The 23,700-nt window shown below is 38.8% G+C and overlaps 1 protein-coding gene across 1 annotated transcript in view; it reads left to right on the forward strand.

Moving 5' to 3' along the window:
* Positions 1-5,518: 5,518 nt before the first annotated feature.
* The window catches only part of LOC133631184 (activin receptor type-2B-like), a 38,074-nt gene continuing 19,892 nt past the window's right edge, over positions 5,519-23,700 (forward strand). Inside the window, exons 1-6 of the mRNA XM_062023332.1 lie at positions 5,519-6,018; positions 16,566-16,782; positions 19,242-19,357; positions 19,542-19,693; positions 19,775-19,918; positions 19,992-20,135. Coding sequence (XP_061879316.1) covers positions 5,967-6,018; positions 16,566-16,782; positions 19,242-19,357; positions 19,542-19,693; positions 19,775-19,918; positions 19,992-20,135 — 825 coding nt within the window. The 5' untranslated portion in view covers positions 5,519-5,966. The remainder of the gene's footprint in view (positions 6,019-16,565; positions 16,783-19,241; positions 19,358-19,541; positions 19,694-19,774; positions 19,919-19,991; positions 20,136-23,700) is intronic.

The following is a 23,700-nucleotide window of genomic DNA, read 5'->3' on the forward strand; positions in this document are numbered from 1 at the left end:
ATAAGTGTGTTGGCCCTGTGATGAGGTGGGGACTTGTCCAGGGTGTACCCCGCCTTCCGCCCGATTGTAGCTGAGATAGGCTCCAGCGCCCCCCGCGACCTCGAAGGGATTAAGCGGTAGAAAATGGATGGATGGATAAGCAGAAATACGACATTGTTATTTTTATTGTGATGTACTCTAGGAAAATAGTTAAGTGATGGTTATGACTCATTTAAATTTTTTGTTGATTAAATATTTCTTGAATAGGAACGGGTACCAAATTTTGTACCGATTCACGTAAAATGAAAAGGTTCCACATTTTGTAGACTCAATACCAGCTCAAGCTCTTGGCGGGGATAACCGGTGTATTCGTAGGAGACTGCCTATAGCTAATGTTGTAAATTCCATGCCAACAATATAGAAAGCACTCAAAATGCGCTAGCTCGATGCTAATTTACATAGGATATGCCATATACATGCTATTGATTAACATTAGCGATTTTACATGGCAATTTCAACATCTGTAAATTTAGTCATGAAAACTAAAACTAAGATGCATGTTACAATCAAACAGTTGGTGTGTAATTACCACAATACTTACAGTGTAAACACTTTGTAGGATTCAACAAAAGACTGCCACACTCGACCTAATGGAAAAGACACACCTAGGACAAACTGACATGAATGCAAACTTACAAATGAAACTCGGAAGTATAAGAAAACAAGCTATGACAACCAGACAGCACAGTTATAATTATCAGCTCACTGTTAAATGTTACATGAAAACAAATTGTTTTAATATTTAAACAATTCACATTTACAAACACATGAATGCACAAAAAAATACCGAAAATTGGTGCTGTTGAGTACCGGTATTGATTCCCAGCAAGCGGGAATTGGTTAAAATGTGAAAGATACCAATCACTAGTCTTGAAATAACCACGGCACAATAAAGTGCACTAGTTGGCTTCAACAAAGCAGAGGCATTGTTGACTTTTCACAGGTATGCTGTCGAAAGAAGTGCAAACATGACTTCAGCAACAGGTTTAGCAACATCCACACTATTGTTGCTCCTGCAACGACTGAATTAGTCACTTACTCAGTACACAAGTGGCATGGAAGGTGGAGTTCAGAACATTTAGAGAGAACTTCTCCCATCCTTGAGTTTAAACAGTCATTCGACTAGCATAGGATGGGATAGGATAGGATAGGATAGGATAGGTCTTTATTGTCATTGCACAAGTACAACGGAACTTTGTTTTCAGCACAAACCCTTTAAGCTTTTCAATCTGGCCCGCCGGACATTCCCAAATATATTTTTTTTACATCTTTAAGTTGGAAACTGTAGCTGCCATAAGGATGTGCAGTGATGTTTTCAAATGACAGGAAGTCTTGAACTATACAAAGTATTTCAATGGTTGGAATCTACGCGTTTGCATGATATACTAGTTACTGTGGTAATCTAATTAGTTACTATGGTAATCTAATTAGTTACTATGGTAATCTAAGTCAGTGTTTTTCAACCACTGTGCCGCGGCACACTAGTGTGCCGTGAGATATTGTCTGGTGTGCCGTGGGAAATTATGCAACTTCACCTAATTGGTCCAAAAAAATATTTTTTTGCAAATCAATAATTATAATAATGTGCCGTTGTCTAGTGCAGTGTTTTTTGGTATGTAAAAAGTTAATGTAAGGCTTAAACCAAAAATGAACAAAAGGCAAGTCCCGCTAGGAAAAGGCACTGAAGCATAGGGATGGCTGTGCAAAACAAAAGTAAAACTGAACTGGCTACAAAGTAAACAAAAACAGAATGCTGGACGACAGCAAAAACTTACAGCGTGTGGAGCGGAGACGGCGTCCACAAAGTACATCCGTACATGACATGACAATCAACAGTGTCCCCACAAAGAAGGATAGCGTACGCACAACTTAAATAGTCTTGATTGCGAAAACAAAGCAGGTGTGGGGAATAGAACTCAAAGGAAGGCGTGAAGCTGCTACAGGAGAACAACAACAAAACAGGAAGGGTCACCAAATGAACAGCGCAAGACAGAGACTAAAGCACTACACATAGGAAACAACAACAAACTCAAAATAAGGCACGACAACCTGGTGGAGTTTCATTTTGTAACCTTTTCTGCTGGTGGTGTGCCTCTGTATTTTTTTTAATGAAAAAAATGTGCCTTGGCTCAAAAAAGGTTGAAAAACACTGCACTATGCGACAGAAACGCCGCCGTTTTTAAGGACTTACTCCAAATATATCAGTTAAAGATCCTCTATGTCAGTGGTCCCCAACCACCGGGCCGATTGGTACCGGGCCGCGCAAGAAATTAAAAAAATATATATATATATTATTAAATCAACATAAAAAACACAATATATACATTATATATCAATATAGATCAATACAGTCTGCAGAGATACAGTCCGTAAGCACACATGATTGTATTTCTTTATGAAAAAAAAAATGAAAAAAAAGAAAAGAAAAAAAAATTCCCCCCCCCCCCCTATCCGTGGGACAAATTTTCAAGCGTTGACCGGTCCCCAGCTACAAAAAGGTTGGGAACCACTGATCTAAGTCACAGCAGCTCAGACGAGGCACCAAGCAGTGTGGGTGGAGAGCGTTTCCACAGAGTGGTTCCAGGGCGGCCAGCCTGAAATGCAGGTGTCAGGAACAGACGCGGAAGGAGATTTTTACAACAAAGTTCTAGAGCTTCGTGATACACCAGATATATCAGATTGTAGTTTTTTGGGGGTTTTTTTTAAACCCTTGGCGTTCATATTTCACTGTGTTTGTTGCATTTCGCTTGATTGTAAAATATGTCGATTGAGAGGCGGGGTAACGTTCATATGTTGTCAATGTTCAGTGTTTTATTGTTCATAGTTAACATTGTACATCCCATATTCTTTATTTTCATGTACATTCTGGGTGTCTCATTCAGTAAAAAAAATTACAATTTAATTTACTTAATCGTTTTAAGATTTCAATCAGACATTATTGTGAGGTTTTGTATTAGTGTTCCTAAAAATAGATATACCGGCCCCCAGACACATTTTTCTGTCTAAGTCAAAATAATTGCCCAGGCCTGCCTTAGAATGTGCTGCAAGCCAATACAAAACTACAGGAGCTAGTAAAGTTACAGACATGATGTGTTATGTTTAAGACTAAAAGTAAAACATTACCAGCAAATTTACAAAAAATGTTTGTCATCACTTGTGAGAATGAAGAGCATAGAAGAAAAGGTCATTTCCAACTTCAGTATTCAAGGACAACTTTAAAACAAATGTGCATATCAGCGGTGGGGGTTCAACTATGGAATTCTCTTTACAATAAGATAAAAGACTGTAAAAATATATTCCAATTGAAAAAAAATATATAAAGACAGAACAATAAGATCATATGGACTGCCATAAGTGTTGACATTTTGCTTTATATTTTTTTACTTATTTTTTGCCTGGTTTTGTATTTGTTTTGTATCATCCCGTGAGGTGTATATTACTTTTCTTTGTTTTGTTCGGTTTGTACTTCATGAAGTTTTGCACTTGTTGTGTTTTTTTATGTGTTTGTTTTCATTATATTTGGATGTAATTGTTGATTTATATGATATCCATTAAGTAAGACTACGTATTACAAACCCCGTTTCCATATGAGTTGGGAAATGGTGTTAGATGTAAATATAAACGGAATACAATGATTTGCAAATCCCTTTCAAGCCATATTCAGTTGAATATGCTACAAAGACAACATATTTCATGTTCAAACTCATAAACATTGTTTTTTTTTGCAAATAATCATTAACTTTATAATTTGATGGCAGCAACACGTGACAAAGAAGTTGGGAAAGGTGGCAATAAATACTGATAAAGTTGAGGAATGCTCATCAAACACTTATTTGGAACATCCCACAGGTGTGCAGGCTAATTGGGAACAGGTGGGTGCCATGATTGGGTATAAAAGTAGATTCCATGAAATGCTCAGTCATTCACAAACAAGGATGGGGCGAGGGTCACCACTTTGTCAACAAATGCCTGAGCAAATTGTTGAACAGTTTAAGAAAAACCTTTCTCAAGCAGCTATTGCAAGGAATTGAGGGATTTCACCATCTACGCTCCGTAATATCATCAAAGGGTTGAGAGAATGTGGAGAAATCACTGCACGTAAGCAGCTAAGCCCGTGACCTTCCATCCCTCAGGCTGTACTGCATCAACAAGCCACATCAGTGTGTAAAAGATATCACCACATGGGCTCAGGAACACTTCAGAAACCCACTGTCAGTAACTACAGTTGGTCGCTACATCTGTAAGTGCAATTTAAAACTCTTCTATGCAAGGCGAAAACCGTTTATCAACAACACCCAGAAACGCCGTCGGCTTCGCTGGGCCTGAGCTCATCTAAGATGGACTGATACAAAGTGGAAAAGTGTTCTGTGGTCTGACGAGTCCACATTTCAAATTGTTTTTGGAAACTGTGGACGTCGTGTCCTCCGGACCAAAGAGGAAAAGAACCATCCGGATTGTTATAGGCGCAAAGTTGAAAAGCCAGCATCTGTATGAGTATGGGGGTGTATTAGTGCCCAAGGCATGGGTAACTTACACATCTGTGAAGGCACCATTAATGCTGAAAGGTACATACAGGTTTTGGAACAACATATGCTGCCATTTAAGCGCCTGGACGCCCCTGCTTATTTCAGGAAGACAATGCCAAGCCACATTCAGCACGTGTTACAACAGCGTGGCTTCGTAAAAAAAAGAGTGCGGGTACTTTCCTGGCCCGCCTGCAGTCCAGACTTGTCTCCCATCAAAAATGTGTGGCGCATTATGAAGCGTAAAATACGACAGCGGAGACCCCGGACTGTTGAACGACTGAAGCTCTACATAAAACAAGAATGGGAAAGAATTCCACTTTCAAAGCTTCAACAATTAGTTTCCTCAGTTCCCAATCGTTTACTGAGTGTTGTTAAAAGGAAAGGCCATGTAACACAGTGGTGAACATGCCCTTTCCCAACTACTTTGGCACGTGTTGCAGCCATGAAATTCTAAGTTAATTATTATTTGCAAAATGAGTTATGAGTTTGAACATCAAATATGTTGTCTTTGTAGCATATTCAATTGAATATGGGTTGAAAAGGATTTGCAAATCATTGTATTCCGTTTATATTTACATCTAACACAATTTCCCAACTCATATGGAAACGGGGTTTGTATAATTGATGTATAATTGTCTATCGATCAAAGATGCACATCAATGAATGAGATAAATAAAAAAGGAATGAAAAAAAAGGGACGCGGGCAGCGTTGTGTCGAGATTTACTACAAAAGAAAACTACGTTCATTTCATCCCAGTAAATACCGACAGGGAGGGCGAAGTATTTCGTTGTAAAATGTGATTATAATGCAGCAAAATACCTAATAAATAAATAAAATACATTTAACTCATAGTAGTTGTCGTAAAAAAAAAAGCGTCCCAAACGAGGAGTTTTGTGGTAGAAGAGGCGTTTTCGTCGAAAGTGCGGAGCGGCGTTAAGGTCATGGGCTCGGAGGCAGCCTGAATTCCCCCCTTTGTGTTTACACATCCGGGTCTCTTCGCGAGCAGCCCGCTCCCCATTTAGACTGACGCCATTTTGGACACACATCACCAACATGCATGTAAACCCCCAGCGACCTCTCGACGCGGCGCCGCCGAAAACAACAACGCCTGCCTCGGTCCTCTGAGACGCTTCTTTCGCCTTCTTTTTCTAGCGGTATGCGGCTTCTTTAAAAAAAACGAGCCGCTCATCTACCTGCCCGCATCTTTTTTCTTCTCACCCTGGTTGTGGCGGCGGTGGCGGCCGACCCACGCTACACGGTGCTGGCTGGCGGAAGCTTCTTCCGCTGGAGGGGACCGGTGAGGCCTGCGGTCGGTTTGATCTCCGGACTGATGGTCTGGACGGGGTTGGATTGTTAATGAACCGGGCGGAGGACCTCCGGACTGTGTTTATAAACGGAACATGTCTTTCTCCTGGCTGACTTGTTCACTTCTTCTGGGAACTTTATGCGCAGGTAAGCGGCCGAGAGGTTAGCTTCAATAGGTTTGTTTTTTATTTTTTTCTCCCCCCTCGTACAAACTTTTCATCCATACTTTATTTTTGAAGTGATTTGCTACTACTAATTTATTTGTTTTTAATGTTCGTATTAAGTCAAGCTTAATGGGTTTAAAGAAAAAACTGTGTTCGTGCCTTTTGTGAGCAGAGAAGCAGGAATAGAAGGCAGCAGCTGCAACAACATCCTGAAACCTTAGATGCTCCATCTAAAGCTGACCTGGGCAAACTAAGGCCCGGGGGCCACATGCAGCCCGTTAAGCTTTTCAATCTGGCCCGCCGGACATTCCCAAATCATTTTTTTTAATCTTTAAAATGTAGCTGCCATTATGATGTGTAGGGATGTTTTCTAATGACTAGGGATGTCTGATGATGGCTTTTTGCCGATATCCGATATTGTCCAACTCTTTAATTACCGATACCGATATATACAGTCGTGGAATTAACACATTATTATGCCTAATTTGGATAACCAGGTATGGTGAAGATAACGTCCTTTTTAAAAAAAATAATAAAATAAGATAAATAAATTAAAAACATTTTCTTGAATAAAAAAGAAAGTAACAATATAAAAACAGTTACATAGAAACTAGTAATTCATGAAAATGAGTCAAATTAACTGTTAAAAGTTAGTACTATTAGTGGACCAGCAGCACGCACAATCATGTGTGCTTACGGACTGTATCCCTTGCAGACTGTATTGATATACACTACCGTTCAAAAGTTTGGGGTCACCCAAACAATTTTGTGGAATAGCCTTCATTTCTAAGAACAAGAATAGACTGTCAAGTTTCAGATGAAAGTTCTCTTTTTCTGGCCATTTTGAGCGTTTAATTGACCCCACAAATGTGATGCTCCAGAAACTCAAATCTGCTCAAAGGAAGGTCAGTTTTGTAGCTTCTGTAACGAGCTAAAGTGTTTTCAGATGTGTGAACATGATTGCACAAGGGTTTTCTAATCATCAATTAGCCTTCTGAGCCAATGAGCAAACACATTGTACCATTAGAACACTGGAGTGATAGTTGCTGGAAATGGGCCTCTATACACCTATGTAGATATTGCACCAAAAACCAGACATTTGCAGCTAGAAGAGTCATTTACCACAAGAGCAATGTATAGAGTGTATTTCTTTAAAGTTAAGACTAGTTTAAAGTTATCTTCATTGAAAAGTACAGTGCTTTTCCTTCAAAAATAAGGACATTTCAATGTGACCCCAAACTTTTGAACGCTAGTGTATATTGATATACAATGTAGGAACCAGAATATTAATAACAGAAAGAAACAACCCTTTTGTGTGAATGGGAGAGGGAGGTTTTTTGGGTTGGTGCACAACTTGTAAGTGTATCTTGTGTTTTTTATGTTGATTTAATTAAAAAAACAACAACAAAAAAACACATACCGGTAATAAAAAAAACGATACCGATAATTTCCGAGCATTTATCGGCCGATATTATCGGTTATCTCTACTAGTGACCGTAAGTCTTCAACTATACTAAGTATTCCAATGGTTGGAATCTGCACTTTTGCATGATATACTAGTTACTATGGTCATCTAATTAGTTACTATGGTCATCGAATTAGTTACTATGGTAATCGACGTCACAGCAGCTCAGACGAGGCACCAAACAGTGTGGGAGGGAAGCGTTTCCACAGACGCGGAAGATTTTCACAACAAAGTTCTAAAGCTCAGTAATGTATCAGATTGTAGGTGGGTTTATTTTGTACCCTTCGCTTTCATATTTCACTGTTTGTTGCATTTTTTTTGTTTCACTTGATTGTAAAATATGTCAATCGAAAGGGGGTGTGATGTTCATATTTTCTCAATATTCAGTGTTTTATCCTTCATAGAAAAATGTAAAATTCCATTCCGTTTTTTAAGGCGGTCTGTCATGACGTTTTTAGCATTCAATCAGACTTTGTTGTGAGGTTTTGTATTAGTTTTCCTAAAAATAGATATACCGGCCCCCGGACACATTTTTTTCTCTAAATTTGGCCCCCCGAGTCAAAATAATTGCCCAGGCCTGATCTAAAGTCATGCTTGCTTGGAGCAAAAAGTGGGGAAAAACACCCTTTTTTTGTCAAAAATGGACATTATTCGATACATTGATTGCTCACATTGACAGCACAGCTAGTGAAATTACACTGAGGCTTATTTTCCCTCCTCCTCCCCAACCTTCAATAATGTGCTCCCACTCCAGTGTTGCTCTCTGACCCCCGTCTTTATTTTGGAACATACGTGTCTGCAACCCCCCCCCCCTCCTCCTCAACCCTTGTCAACCTCCTCCCATCCCGAGTACAAGAAGATGTGGAGCCCGGCTGCCTCCTCGGCGTCTATGCATGTTTCAAATGCATAGATTAAGGCTTGGATGGGATAGTAGTAGTAGTGGCAAGTAAGCCTCTTGCTGCAGAATTCATGTTGTGGTGTAAAGCCTGACTAAGTGACATGGGGGAAGGGGCGGGATGAGCCTGTAGTAAAAGTCCTCCCTGATCACGTGACCATGGGCTCAATCGAGCGATTTTGTGCACCGCTCCCAACCACACATTTTCATCCTTTCCACGTATATTATGTTTGCTACCTGATGTATTTTTCTATTGTTAGCTGGTGAACAGCTACATTTGTGTGTGTGTGTAATGTGGCTGTGGGGGCTGCACTAAAAGGGAGGATGGGCAGCCTCCTATAGGAAGGGATTTAAAGAGACAGCCACTATTTTTTATCTTTCTGATAACAAAGATCCGACTTCCTAGTACTGCTCAGTGACATTTTACTTTCCTCGTTGTGCCCAAGTGTCTATTGTATTTATTAAAATCATCTCTTTATTATATTTGTTTCTAACTTGTTTCTAAAGTCTACCCAAATGACCACTTTGCTTCTGCCGAAAATGTATTTCAAGTCATATTTTAATACTGACACAACTTATCTCTGCATATTTTACTAGAATACTCTTATGGGCATTGCATGTATCAAAATCAAGTACCTACTGTCCTGTTTACTTGTTGAAGTTCCCTTTTTAGAGCTAAAATCTTCCCAAATGACCACTTTGCTGCTGTCAAAAATTAATTTCAAGTAATATTTTGATACTGACACAACCTATCTCTGCATATTTTACTAGAATACCCTTATGGGCATTACATATATCAAAATCAAGTACCTACTGTACCGTTTCCTTGTTGAAATTCCCTTTTTAGAGCTAAAATCTACCCAAACGATCACTTTGCTGCTGCCAAAAATGTATTTCAAGTAATATTTTGATACTGACACAACTTATTTCTGCGTATTTTACTAGAATACCCTTATGGGCATTACATATATCAAAATCAAGTACCTACTGTACTGTTTACTAGTTGAAAAACCCTTTACAAAGCGAAAATCTACCCAAACGACCACTTTGCTGCTGCCAAAAATGTATTTGAAGTAATATTTTGATACTGACACATCTCTGCATATTGTACTAGAATACCCTTATGGGCATTACATATATCAAAATCAAGTACCTACTGTACTGTTTACTTGTTGAAATTCCCTTTTTAGAGCTATAATCTACCCAAACGACCACTTTGCTGCTGTCAAAAATGTATTTCAAGTAATATTTTGATACTGACACAACTTATCTCTGCATATTTTACTAGAATACTCTTATGGGCATTACATATATCAAAATCAAGTACCTACTGTATTGTTTACTCGTTGAAAAACCCTTTACAAAGCGAAAATCTACCCAAACGACCACTTTGCTGCCGTCAAAAATTAATTTCAAGTAATATTTTGATACTGACACAACTTCTCTGCATATTTTACTAGAATACCCTTATGGGCAGTACATATATCAAAACCAAGTACCTACTGTACTTTTTACTTGTTGAAAACCCCTTTACAAAGCAAAAATCTACCCGAACGATCACTTTGCTGCTGCCATAAATTGATTTGAAGTAATATTTTGATACAGACATATCTCTGCATATTTTACTAGAATACCCTTATGGGCATTGCATGTATCAAAATCAAGTACCTACTGTACTGTTTACTTGTTGAAATACCCTTCAAATAATTTTTTGGCAGCAGCAAAGTGGTCGTTTGGGTAGATTTTCGCTTTGTGAAGGGTTTTTCAACAAATAAACAGTACAGTAGGTACTTGATTTTGATATATGTAATGCCCATAAGAGTATTCTAGTAAAATATGCAGAGATGTGTCAGTATCCAGTGTTTCCCATAAACTGCCAAGATACCTTTGGCAATGGGGGCGTGGCTATGGGTGTGGTCACCATGACATCATTGAGTAATTTGCATAATTTACTACAATATGATTTTCTCTAAAAAGGCTCAAAAAATGTATACTTACTAATTAATAACAGTTTTGTTTTAAACGTCCATCCATCCATCCATCCATCCATCCATTTTACAATATAATTACAACACTTTATGTACATATTTATATACAGATTTGAACAGTAAGTTATTCACTGAAATATATTTATTAATTGTGATTCTTACAAAAAATATATCTTATAAAAATATAAAAGCTAAAATGTCTCTTAAAGCTCTGCCCCTTTAATTAGTGCATACTAAATAATTTAACTTTATCCTACTACTACAACCATATTATTTACCAGCAACATAAAGTGAAACAGAGGCAGAGGTGTCCTGCCACAGTCAGTAACAAATAAACAGAAAACAGTAGTGGTGGTAGATGGACACAAAGCTTCATCAAACATCTGATCCACTGAACAAAGAGCTCCAAAAATCTTGATCCTACACTTCTCTTTTGTAAAGTAAATCTGAACAGCCGATAGGCATCTAAATCAACTATATGATTTGCCTGAGAAGCTTGACAGGACACAAAAAAATATATATATATTTTTTTTGGGTATATAAATATATATATATATTTTTTTTTGTGGCGGCCCGCCACGAAAGAATTAATGAATGTGTGTGAAACACTGGTATCACAATATTACTTCAAATCAATTTTTGGCAACAGCAAAGTGATCGTTTGGATAGATTTACGCTTTGTAAAGGGTTTTTCAACAAGTAAACAGTACTGTAGGTACTTGGTTTTGATATATGTATTCTAGTAAAATATGCAGAGATAAGTTGTTTCTGTATCAAAATAGTACTTGAAATACATTTTTGGCGGCAGCAAAGTGGTCGTTTGGGTAGATTTTAGCTCTAAAAGGGGAATTTCAACAAGTAAACAGTACAGTAGGTACTTGATTTTGATACATGTAATGCCCATAGGGGTATTCTAGTAAAATATGCAGAGATAAGTTGTGTCAGTATCAAAATATTACTTCAAATCAATTTTTGGCAGCAGCAAAGTGGTCGTTTGGGTAGATTTTCGCTTTGTAAAGGGTTTTTCTACAAGTAAACAGTATATTAAGTACTTGGTTTTGATGTATGTAATTCCCATAAGGGTATTCTAGTAAAATATGCAGAGATAAGTTGTGTCAGTATCAAAATATTACTTGAAATACATTTTAGGCAGCAGCAAAGTGGTCGTTTGGGTAGATTTTAGCTCTAAAAGGGGAATTTCAACAATAAACAGTACAGTAGGTACTTGATTTTGATATATGTAATGCCCATAAGGGTATTCTAGTAAAATATGCAGAGATGACATGTGTCAGTGGTCCTCGTCAGCCAGAGAACTTTGATTTTGGGGCGGCAGCGGTAAAGTTTAGATACATGAAGGAAAGAAGAAAGTCAATGATTTGTTATGTTTCTAACTTGCAGTTTGCCAAATGAATTACCGTATTTTCCGCACTATAAGGCGCACCGGATTATAAGGCGCACCTTCAATGAATGGCATATTTCAAAACTTTGTTCATATATAAAGCGCACCGCATTATAAGGCGCACCTATGCATCCATTAGATGGAGCTGCGCTAAAGGAAATGTCAACACAACAGTCAGATAGGTCAGTCAAACTTTATTAATAGATTACAAACCAGCGTTCTGACAACTCTGTTCACTCCCAAAATGAATAAACAGCTGTTTTATTATTTTCCCCGAGGTAAAGTCAGTGACGTGGTGTTTTGTTTATCTTTTAACAACAGCAAGGTATAACATGTAGTGCAACATTTATATCACATAGTGGAGGGGAACTTTTCCCTGATTCAATAAACACGTAAAAAACAGTGATACTTTTACGGCAAATCAAACGTTAGTGCAATCACAATATAGTAACACTCGAAATAGTGCAGAGCAATAACAATATATCAATAACTCAACGTTGCTCAAACGTTAATGTCACACAACACAACACACAAAATAAACATGTAAAGCTCAGATTCTTCTTCATTAGTGTCCGAAATAAACACCATTGATTCGTTTATGTTAAATTCTCTCGCTGCTGCTCTATTCCTGTGTTCTACTGCATGACTGATCGTCTTAAGTTTAAACTCTGCGTCGTAAGCTTTTCTCTTAATACAGTGTTTCCCTCACATTCATTTATTTGTGGTGGCCCGCCACGAAAGAATTACGTCCGCCACAAATAAAAAAATAAAACATTTAATTATTTTTTTTATATTCCTGTCCAGCTTCTCAGGCAAATCATATAGTTGATGTAGATGCCCATATAGGCTGTTCAGATTTACTTTACAAAAGAGAAGTGCAGGATACTTCTCTTGTTGCCTTATTTGTATTTGACCACTACTGTTTTCTGTTTATTTGTTACTGACTGTGGCAGGACACCTCTGCCTCTGTTTCACTTTATGTTGCTGGTAAATAATATGGTTGTAGTAGTAGGCTAAAGTAAAATTATATAGTATGCACTAATTAAAGGGGCAGAGCTTTAAGAGACATTTTAGCTTTTATATTTTATAAGATATATTTTTTGTAAGAACCACAATTAATAAATATATTTCAGTGAATAACTTTTTGTTCAAATCTGTATATAAATATGTACATAAAGTGTTGTAATTATATTGTAAAATGGATAGATGGATGGATGGACGTTTAAAACAAAACTGTTATTATTAATTAGTAAGTATACATTTTTTGAGCCTTTTTAGAGAAAATCATATTGTAGTAAATCATGCAAATTACTCAATGATGCCATGGTGACCACGCCCATAGCCACGCCCCCACTGCCACAGGTATCTTGGCAGTTTATGGGAAACACTGTAATAGGAGCCATTTTTGGGTTAGAAGCGCTTCTTCTTCTACGGGGGAAAATGAAGTGGGCGGCTGCTTACCATAGAAGAAGAACTTCTTCTACAGGGGAAAATGAAGTTGGCGGCTGCTTACCGTAGTTACGAGACCTAAACTTTATGAAAATGAAGTTTAGGTTTGTCTTTTTGAATACGATGCCACAAACTTGGCGCAAGTATTTAGTAAAGTATTGAGTTTTTATTTTTAATACATTTGCAAAAAATTCTACATTTTAGTTTTTTTTCTGTCAAGATAGGGTGCTGAGTGTACATTAATGAGAACAAAATGAACTGGCTGCAATGAAACAAAGTGTGAAAAATTTAAAGGGGTCTGAACTCTTTCTGTAACCACTGTATGTCTTATATATACTGTGAGCAGTTCAATTAATGTGTCCCTTTTGTATGTGCCTTTAGTGCATAATCTTGTTTTTTTTACTTGTTTGCACTTTATAATTAAAATCTGGAATGGCATATGTATTTTAGTTAGCTATTTGTCTTTTGTATATTTTATTTTATTATTAATTAATATTTTTTTCAGCCCTTTGAGACACTTGTGATTTAGGGCTATATAAATAAACATTGATTGATTGATTGATTTTATAGTTGTATTTTGAAATAAAAGCCCAGTTCACATATTGTTTGTTTAAAATTGAAAGTGCAAGAAAATATGTTTTACTTTAACGGTAAATAATCAAGATGAATAATTGTGATACCAATATTGATAAAAAATAATCGTGATTATTGGTTTGGCCATAATCGTGCAGCCATACCCTTTAAAAAAAATCATATTCTGTTAATAAACTCAGGATATATGTCCCTGGACACATGAGGACTTGGAATATGACCAATGTATGATCCTGTAACTACCTGATATTGGATCGATACCTAAATTTGTGGTATCATCCAAAACTAATGTAAAGTATCCAAACAAAATAAGAATAAGTGATTATTACTTTTTTACAGAAGTGTAGATAGAACATGTTAATACAGAAAATAACCAGATGTTAACAGTAAATTAATAAGTAGGTTAATAATCAATTTTACAGCTTGTCCATTAGAATTTTGACAAAATAATAGAATGAGAAATGACACGATATGTCGTCGGCAGACAAATTAGGAGCCTTTGTTTGCTTACTACTAAAAGACCAGTTGTCCAGTGTGTTCACAATTTTATTTAAGGACAAAGTTGTTCTTCGATTGCAATAAGAAACATGTTTAATGTACCGTAAGATTTTTTTTGTTAAAATAAAGCCAATAATGCAATTTTTTTGTTGTCCCCTTTATTAAGAAAAGTATTGAAATACATTTTGGTATCAAAATATTGGTATCAGGACACCCCTACTTCCAACACAAGACAGTGAGAGAAGTGGGTGTCGGGTGTGAAACCTCACAGGCCAGGAATTGTGAATACCTTTTACACACAGACTATGTCCCAGCTCTTTTACCACTCCGATAATACTTCTGATGGTTTAAAATTGCCGGAACACCTTTGTCTCCTTGTTTTCATGCTGCAGCCAAGTACACATGACAGCAATACGGCATTAAAAGGCTGCCAAACGCCAGCTTTTACCCAGGAAGTGGGACTACTTGAGGATTTGTAACTAGAGATTGGCTTTTTTGCCGATATCCGATATTCCGATATTGTCCAACTCTTAATTACCGATACCGATATTAACCGATACCGATATATAGAGTCATGGAATTAACACATTATTATGCCTAATTTTGTTGTGATGCCCCGCTGGATGCATTAAACAATGTAACAAGGTTTTCCAAAATAAATCAACTCAAGTTATGGAAAAAAAATGCCAACATGGCACTGCCATATTTATTATTTACTGTAAGTCACAAAGTGCATTATTTTTTTTAACATGCCTCAAAACAGCAGCTTGGAATTTGGTACATGCTCTCCCTGAGAGAGCATGAGGAGGTTGAGGTGGGCGGGGTTGGGAGGTGTATATTGTAGCGTGCTGCAAGGGGTTCTGGGTATTTGTTCTGTTGTGTTTATGTTGTGTTACGGTGCTGATGTTCTCCTGAAGAAATAATAATGGATTATATTTTATATCGCGCTTTTCTATTATTAGATACTCAAAGCGCTCACAGAAGTGGGAACCCATCATTCATTCACACCTGGTGGTGGTAAGCTACATTTGTAGCCAGAGCTGCCCTGGGGTAGACTGACGGAAGCGAGGCTGCCAGTTTGCGCCTACGGCCCCTCTGACCGCCACCTATCATTCATTCATCATTCATTCACCAATGTGTTTGTCATTCTTGTTTGGTGTGGGTTCACAGTGTGGTGCAAATTTGTAACCGTGTTAAAGTTGTTTATACGGCCACCCTCAGTGTGACCTGTATGGCTGTTGACCAAGTATGCCTTGCATTCACTTGTGTGTGTGTGAAAAGCCGTAGATATTATGTGACTGGGCCGGCACGCAAAGGCTGTGCCTTTAAGGTTTGTTGGCGCTCTGGACTTCTCCCTGCGTCCGTGTACACAGCGGCGTTTTAAAAAGTCATACATTTTACTTTTTGAAACCGATCATTTCCGATATTACATTTTAAAGCATTTATCGGCCAATAATATCGGGCATCTCTATTTGTAACCTATGTTCGGAAAAACAGTGTTGCATAATAACGGCGTTACTTACGCCGTAGTTTTTCTAATAACGAATAATGTTATTAATTTTCATCTCAATTGATATTAAAGTTAAAAAAGCAACCCATTAATTACTTTCCTTACTAATTAATTACATCTATTTAATAATTTTTTTTTTTTTTCTAGAAGGAACGAGTAACTGTATTTATTACTTTTTTTTTTATTTTAAATTTTTTTAAAGTAATTTTCCTCGCACTGTAACACGCAAGTAGCTATTTTTAAATAAACAGCCAGATGAGGAGAATAATAGCCGACAAGTAGTTCTATGACTGTAAAAGCCCAGAGGCAAAGGTATTACACCTACAATGTGCAGTGAAGGTTGTTTTGTGCATTTGTCTGTTTCTTCTGATGTATGTTTCTCTAGAGGACTACCTCGAATTGTGCTTACTTAACTAATAGCACTGTCTGGTGTACTACTATACGATAGTAGCGCTTATGTTTGTTTCACAGCTAATTAAATGTTTAAACAGATCGTATAGTGCGCTGGATTATTCAGCAACAATTCCCTTGCCCAGAGGAACTCCCTCATCACTACAGAGGGCTCCTAAACTTGGCGCCGCTCCAGAATGATGATAGAGGCTTGACTCAGAGAAGCTCCCCACGCAGCGCTGCGTGGAGGCTGCCGCCATATGGCCGCCACGCTTGTTTCCGCCCTGTCCAATTCATTAGGCGGCGCTGACCGAGGCCTTCCGTCTGTCTCGTCCCACTTGGCAGGGTACAGTCTGGGCGAGGCCGAGACCCGGGAGTGCGTGTTCTACAATGACAACTGGCGCGCGGAGAAGACCAACCAGAGCGGCTTTGAGCGCTGCGACGACAAGGACAAGGACAAAGACAAGCGGCTGCACTGCTACGCCTCCTGGCTCAACTCTTCAGGGACTATCAAGCTGGTGAAGAAAGGCTGCTGGCTGGACGACTTTAACTGCTATGACAGGTGAGGTGACTGAGGGAGCGCCTCGCTTCCTCTGATACAGACACGATTTAGCAAGAGTGCGTTGTAAGGTTCCAGCTTGTTTTATGGGTCTCCACTAGGGCTGGGCGATATGGCCTTTTATTAATATCTCGATATTTTTAGGACATGTCACGATACACGATATATATCTTGATATTTTGCCTTAGCCATGAATGAACACTTGATGCATATAATCACACCAGTATGGTGATTCTATGTGTCTACATTAAAACATTCTTGTTCATACTGCATTAATATATGCTCATTTTTAACTTTCATGCAGAGCGGGAAATCACAACTAAGTCAATTTACCAAAAGTGTATTTATGAAACAGTTATTAAGCAGTGGCAAAAACATTCATGTCATTTCAAAACAGAAAGTGCAAGATTGTCAGACATTTTAAAACAAGCTATTAGTGCACTTTTGTGCATGATGTCACTAAGATGACATATCAAAACAGCACTAAATTAAAAGTGCACTTTTTGTACAGAATGCCACTACAATATTTTAAAACAAATAAAGTGCACTTTTGTGCATGATGTCACACAAGATATTTCAATAACTCAAATAAAAATGAGCTGCATAATAGGAAATCAAATAGTGTATGTCCTTCGCTATGTGGTAGGTTACTGCGGACGTTATCTCCTTCTGTTGTTGACTATTTTTTGTTGATGTGGAAATGGAAGATGCCAGGCTGAATTGGGTCAGTGCTGGTTGCTACGACATTTTGTTGGTGTGCGAGTGGTAATACGAGAGAGAGAGAGAAGGTGCGAATCTGGTAACAAATGGAGGAAGAAGAATTAATTCCCAAGCAAAACAGCTCCATCGTCTGGCGGTGGTTTGGCTTCAAGCGGGAAGATGTTGAACAGACAACCCTAATATGTCAAGTATGCGGCAAAAGCGTTGCTACACAAAGTAGCAGCACTACTAATTTGTAGTGTCATTTGAAAAGTCACCCGCTAGAGAATGAAGAGTGCTTGAAACTCCGCATGTCAACATCTCGGCCGGTGCCACACCCACAAAATGCTGAAGCAACCTGCACTGACCCAATTGAGCCTGGCGTCTTCCATTTTAACATCAACAAAAAATAGTCAACAACAGAAGGAGATAACGTCCGCAGTGTCCTCCCACATAGCAAAGGACATACACTATTTGATTTCCTATTATGCAGCTACTTTTTATTTGACACTTATTGAAATATCTTGTGACATCATGCACAAAAGTGCACTTTATTTGTTTTAAACTATTGTAGTGGCGTTCTGTACAAAAAGTGCACTTTAATTTAGTGTTGTTTTGATAAGTCATCTTAGTGACATCATGCACAAAAGTGCACTAATAGCTTGTTTTAAAATGTCTCTCACAATCTTGCACTTTCTGTTTTGAAATGACATGAATGTTTGTGCCACTGCTTAATAAATACAGTTTTGGTCAATTGACTTAGTTGTGATTTCCCTCTCTGCATGAAAGTTTAAAATGAGCACATATTAATGCAGTATGAACAAGAATGTTTTAATGTAGACACATAGAATCACCTAGTGTTCATTCAAGGCTAAGGCAAAATATGGAGATATATATCGTGTATCGTGACATGGCCTAAAAATATCGAGATATTAATAAAAGGCCATATCGCCCAGTCCGACTTGCAGTGTGTATACAAAACGTTAATGGAGGATTTTGAAGTTGTTTTAATAGGCTTTGAAGGCTACAACGGTGACTCCCATTAGCCGTATCTGCCAAGCGTTTTATCAGCTTTAATATCCCCGCCTCCACCAAAAAAAACCGACGTGTGTTCTTCTCTCATAATGATTGTAACGATAGGCAAAAAATTCCCCAAAAATAAGTGCAGTTCCCCTTTAGGGACTTGAGAGCTGTGGTAGATGTTACACTGCCTAATACAGTTTTCAGTAAGGGATTGAGAGTTTTGATTACTATCTTTTACTGTACAGCCTCATAGCACAGCAAGGGGACTACTTTATGTGTAGCAATAATTGTTCTTCTGGGTGCAATTAGGACTGCGGGTGGTTGTTTGTGAACGTTTTGAACAACAGTCCAGTAAACTAGCTAGCATCTTTCTCCTTCCTCTGGTGTCTTTTAAATACAACACAAGTTGTAAGGTACTCTAGACGCAACAGGATCTGAATAGCGTCAGGAAATTTAATAACCTGTCCTTTTTGAAATGGGATGCGAGATTGATAAGCCTAATTATTAAGTGAAATGCATGAACATTTGTTGGCAGTTATGTATAAAACCAATGTGGATTAACGTCAGTGTGTAGAAAATTGTCTGTATGGAGCTGGCTCATGCCTGGAACCAGGATTTCAGCATGAATTTATCACCATTTAAAAATAGTAACTATAACTCTCTGTGTTTTTACTCATCTGAACAATATTAATGCAGGTGTGTGTGTGTGTGTGTGGGTTTCTGTCCTACCGTTGCCTTAGGCAAGAGTGCGTCTCCATGGACGAGAACCCTCAGGTGTTCTTCTGCTGCTGCGAGGGAAACTACTGCAATGAGCGCTTCACCCACCTCCCTGACATGATTGGCAGTGGCAACAGAGGTGAGGAGCAAACCGTTTCCCACTGCTACCAAAATAGCTTGGAAAGCAAGCTCTGCCGTGCAAAAACAGCAGCTTTCATATGCATTTGTCCCCAGTTTGGCTCTTGTAAGGATGCCTACATTGAGAGAAAAGGTGATGAATTTGCTGATACTGCGGTTGTTGATGTTCTGTTCTCCCCAAACAGTCAAAATCCGGCCTCCACCCAGAGTGCCGTCCATGCTCAACGTGCTGGTCTACTCCCTGCTACCTCTCTGCGTGCTCTCCCTGGCAATCATCTTGGCCTTGTGGATGTACCGCCACCGCAAGCCCCCCTACGGCCACGTGGACCTAAGTGAGGTAAAACTGAACTGGACCCTCCCCTCATTTTTTATAGCTTGAAAGGTTCAGTCCGCAGAACAAACAATGTTTGTCATTCAGGACCCCGGACCCACTCCTCCATCTCCTCGGGCGGGTCTGAAACCCCTGCAGCTGCTGGAAATCAAAGCCAGGGGGCGCTTTGGTTGCGTTTGGAAAGCTCAGCTAAATAGCGAACATGTCGCCGTCAAGATCTTCCCGGTTCAGGTTGGTCACGCTCTCGCACATGGCACCCACTTTCCACCTGGACGGGGGTCTAAAAGCTGACACCTTGTCACAGGATAAGCAGTCGTGGCAAAACGAGCGGGACATCTTCCTGACTGCGGGCATGCGGCACGAGAACATCCTGCGCTACATCGCCGCAGAGAAGCACGGAAGCAACCTGGAGACGGAGCTGTGGCTCATCACAGAGTTTCACGAAAGAGTGAGCGGCACAGAAATAGCACACCTTAAAGCTGGCTAGGACTGGATGATTGTGGCAAAAATAATAATCAGCCATTTTTTTGATTGATATTGAAATCACAATTATTAAATAATTTGCCCTGTAACTCCGAGAGGAACAAGCGGTAGAAAATGAATGGATGGATTTGAAAACATGAGTATTTATTCTACCACCAAAACTCAACTTAAAATATAATTTAAAAGAACAACTAGATATGAATTAGTAATGAATAAATAAAAACAATTAAAATAATAATAGTAACAACTAGAGATGTCCGATAATGGCTTTTTTGCCGACATGCGATATTCCGATATTGTCCAACTCTTAATTACCGATACCGGTGTATACAGTCGTGGAATGAACACATTGTTATGCCTCTTTTTGTTGTGATGCCCCGCTGGATGCATTAAACAATGTAACAAGGTTTTCCAAAATAAATCAACTCTAGTTGTGGAAAAAAATACCAACATGGCACTGCCATATTTATTATTGAAGTCACAAAGTGCATTAATTTTTTTTAACATGCCTCAAAACAGCAGCTTGGAATTTGGGACATGCTCTCCCTGAGAGAGCATGAGGAGGTTTAGGTCGGCGGGGTTGAGGTGGGGGGGGGGGGGGTTTATTGTAGCGTCCCGTAAGAGTTAGTGCTGAAAGGGGTTCTGGGTATTTGTTCTGTTGTGTTACGGTGCGGATGTTCTCTCGAAATGTGTTTGTCATTCTTGTTTGGTGTGAGTTCACAGTGTGGCGCATATTTGTAACAGTGTTAAAGTTGTTTATACGGCCACCCTCAGTGTGACCTGTATGGCTGTTGACCAAGTATGCCTTGCATTCACTTGTGTGTGTGTGAAAAGTCGTAGATATTATGTGATTGGGCCGGCACGCAAAGGGAGTGCCTTTTAAGGTTTATTGGCGCTCTTTACCTCTCCCTACGACCGTGTACACAGCGGCGTTTTAAAAAGTCATAGATATTACTTTTTGAAACCTATACCGATAATTTTGAAACCGATACCGATAATTTCCGATATTACATTTTAAAGCATTTATCCGCCGATAATATCGGCAGTCCGATATTATCGGACATCCCTAGTAACAACACAATAAAATAATAGCAATATGAAAACAATAAGATTCTTCTTCTTTTTTAAGTTAAATTCCATTTTTTATCTTTTACATGTATTTTACTACCATGGCCTGTGTGCTTTTCGTGTCTCAAACAAAATGTTATACAATGTGCGTTAATTAAAAGCAAAAATCATCACATATATTGGTGTAATACATCTTTGGACAATTTTGACCAGTATTTTAAGTCAAAACATAATAATTTTGTAAATGTATCAATTTGAGTACATTATGCATGTGTAAGGTACTTCTTTGAAACCTTTATTTTGTCAGTGCAGTCTGACCGGAAGTTGCACACAGCGCTGTTATTGTTAAAGGAGGAAGTGCGCTGTTCTGAGCTCGGCAAATAAGGAGACGGTTTGAGGCGGTTAGAAATAAAAAAAAAAAGAGAGAGCCTCTCATGTTGCAACCGTTGCCCTGTTTGTACATTGGTCTTACATCGATGATGTCGTTGACAGCAACACAAGCCGCTATGATTTGTTGTGGATGTATGAATTGTTCTTGCGAGCTTTAGCTTTTAAGTTTAGTCGGTGTTTCAAGTGTCCGTCTCAACATTTAGTCCCAGGCAAATCATTCTCCCAAACAAATGTTCCTCCTAACAATTTCAGTCACATGTCAATTTCTGTGATATTCCCCATTTAGCTGCGGATTCTGTTTTTTTGGATAATTCTGTGACTATGGCCGTTGGTTACGTTACTTTTTTGTTGAGTTTAGTGATTTCTTTTTGTAGATGATTAAAGTACAGTGTCTATCAATCTATTGATTAGGCATACTAGCGCTGTGTCAAATACAAAGTAGTAATTATGGTAAGATCCCAAACTTGTAGTAGACCTGGCCTTTTCTATACTCATATGCTCACACATCTGTTTTACCAGTACAAGTTGAGGAATTTCCATGCTCGTTCCGCAGCCCATTGATTGTTTTTTTGATTATAGTATTTTTATGATCAAGAGAAGCCGAAATTTTGATTAAAATTAATTAATTGTCCAGTCCTAAAGCCGGCTTTAGGAGTCATTAATCAGAGACTATGTTTACACTGCAGGCCAAAGTGGCCCAAATCAGATTTTTTTTAAAAATCAGAATTTTTCCATCCGACTGTTTAGACTACAAGTAAAATATGATTTTTGTCAGACTTTAGTGTAAACGCGCATGTGGCCCCAATGTGGCCTCAATGTCACTTGCATGCGCAGTTCGCTCAAGTGAAAACCAAGGAAGTTGACCGGGAGGAAGTCGCTACTACTACAAAATAAAATAAAACTAGTCACTCCTTAAAAATTAGTGTTTTTTTACGTGAAAGTAAATGAAAGTTACATATCGTATGAATGGATGTCTATAGTGTAATGTATGTGGGAGGGTTCTAATCTTTTAATGGCTGTTAAGTAGAGGAGACATGGACATCAGCGTGGATCTATGGGAGCTTTATTTTTCAACCCACAAGTACCGTATTTTCCGCACCATAAGCCGCCCCGTGTTATAAGCCGCACATTCAATGGATGGCATATTTCAAAACGTTGTTTACCTATTAGCCGCCCCGTGTTATTAGCCGCACCTACGCTGCGCTAAAGGGAATGTCAAAAAAAACAGTCAGATAGGTCAGTCAAACTTTAATAATATATTACAAACCAGCGTTCTAACAACTCTGTTCACTCCCAAAATGTAATGTGCAAATGTGCAATCACAAAAATAGTAACACTCAAAATAGTGCAGAGCAATAGCAACATCAATAACTCAACGTTGCTCGAACGTTAATGTCACACGACACACAAAATAAACATTTAAAGCTCACTTTCTGAAGTTATTACTCATCCACAAATCCCTCGAATTCTTCTTCTTCTTCGGTGTGCTTCACTTGTTTTTTGACACCATCTGTCATGCAGTCGTAGATCAACAGGAACGGCGCTGCGTGAAAAAAGTCACCCGGTCTCTTCGCGTAAACGTCTATCAACCACTCGCTCATCTTTTCTTCATCCATCCATCCCTTCGAGTTAGCTTTTATGATGACGCCGGCTGGAAAGTTCTCTTTTGGCAAGGTCTTCCTTTTGAATATCACCATGGGTGGAAGTTTCTGGCTGTTAGCATGGCAAGCTAGAACCACAGTGAAGGACGACTTCTCATTCCCTGTGGTGCGAATATTCACCGTACGTGTTCCCGTTGTATCCACAGTGCTGTTCACAGGAATATCAAAAGTCAGTGGAACCTTGTACGCGTGTCTCTTAGTAGGAGACATTTTGTGGTCTTTACAGAAACACACAAATGAAATGAAACGTAATATCCGCGCACTTCTTCTTCTACGGGGGCGGGTGCTCACCTTGGCGGTTGCTTACAGTAGAAGAAGAAGCGCTTCCTCTTCTATGGGGGCGGTTGCTTACCGTAGAAGAAGAAGCGCTTCCTCTTCTACGGGGAAAAAAGATGGCGGCTGTTTACCGTA

Source organism: Entelurus aequoreus, linkage group LG16 (genome assembly GCF_033978785.1).
Source record: "Entelurus aequoreus isolate RoL-2023_Sb linkage group LG16, RoL_Eaeq_v1.1, whole genome shotgun sequence".
Classification (NCBI taxonomy): Eukaryota; Metazoa; Chordata; class Actinopteri; order Syngnathiformes; family Syngnathidae; genus Entelurus; species Entelurus aequoreus.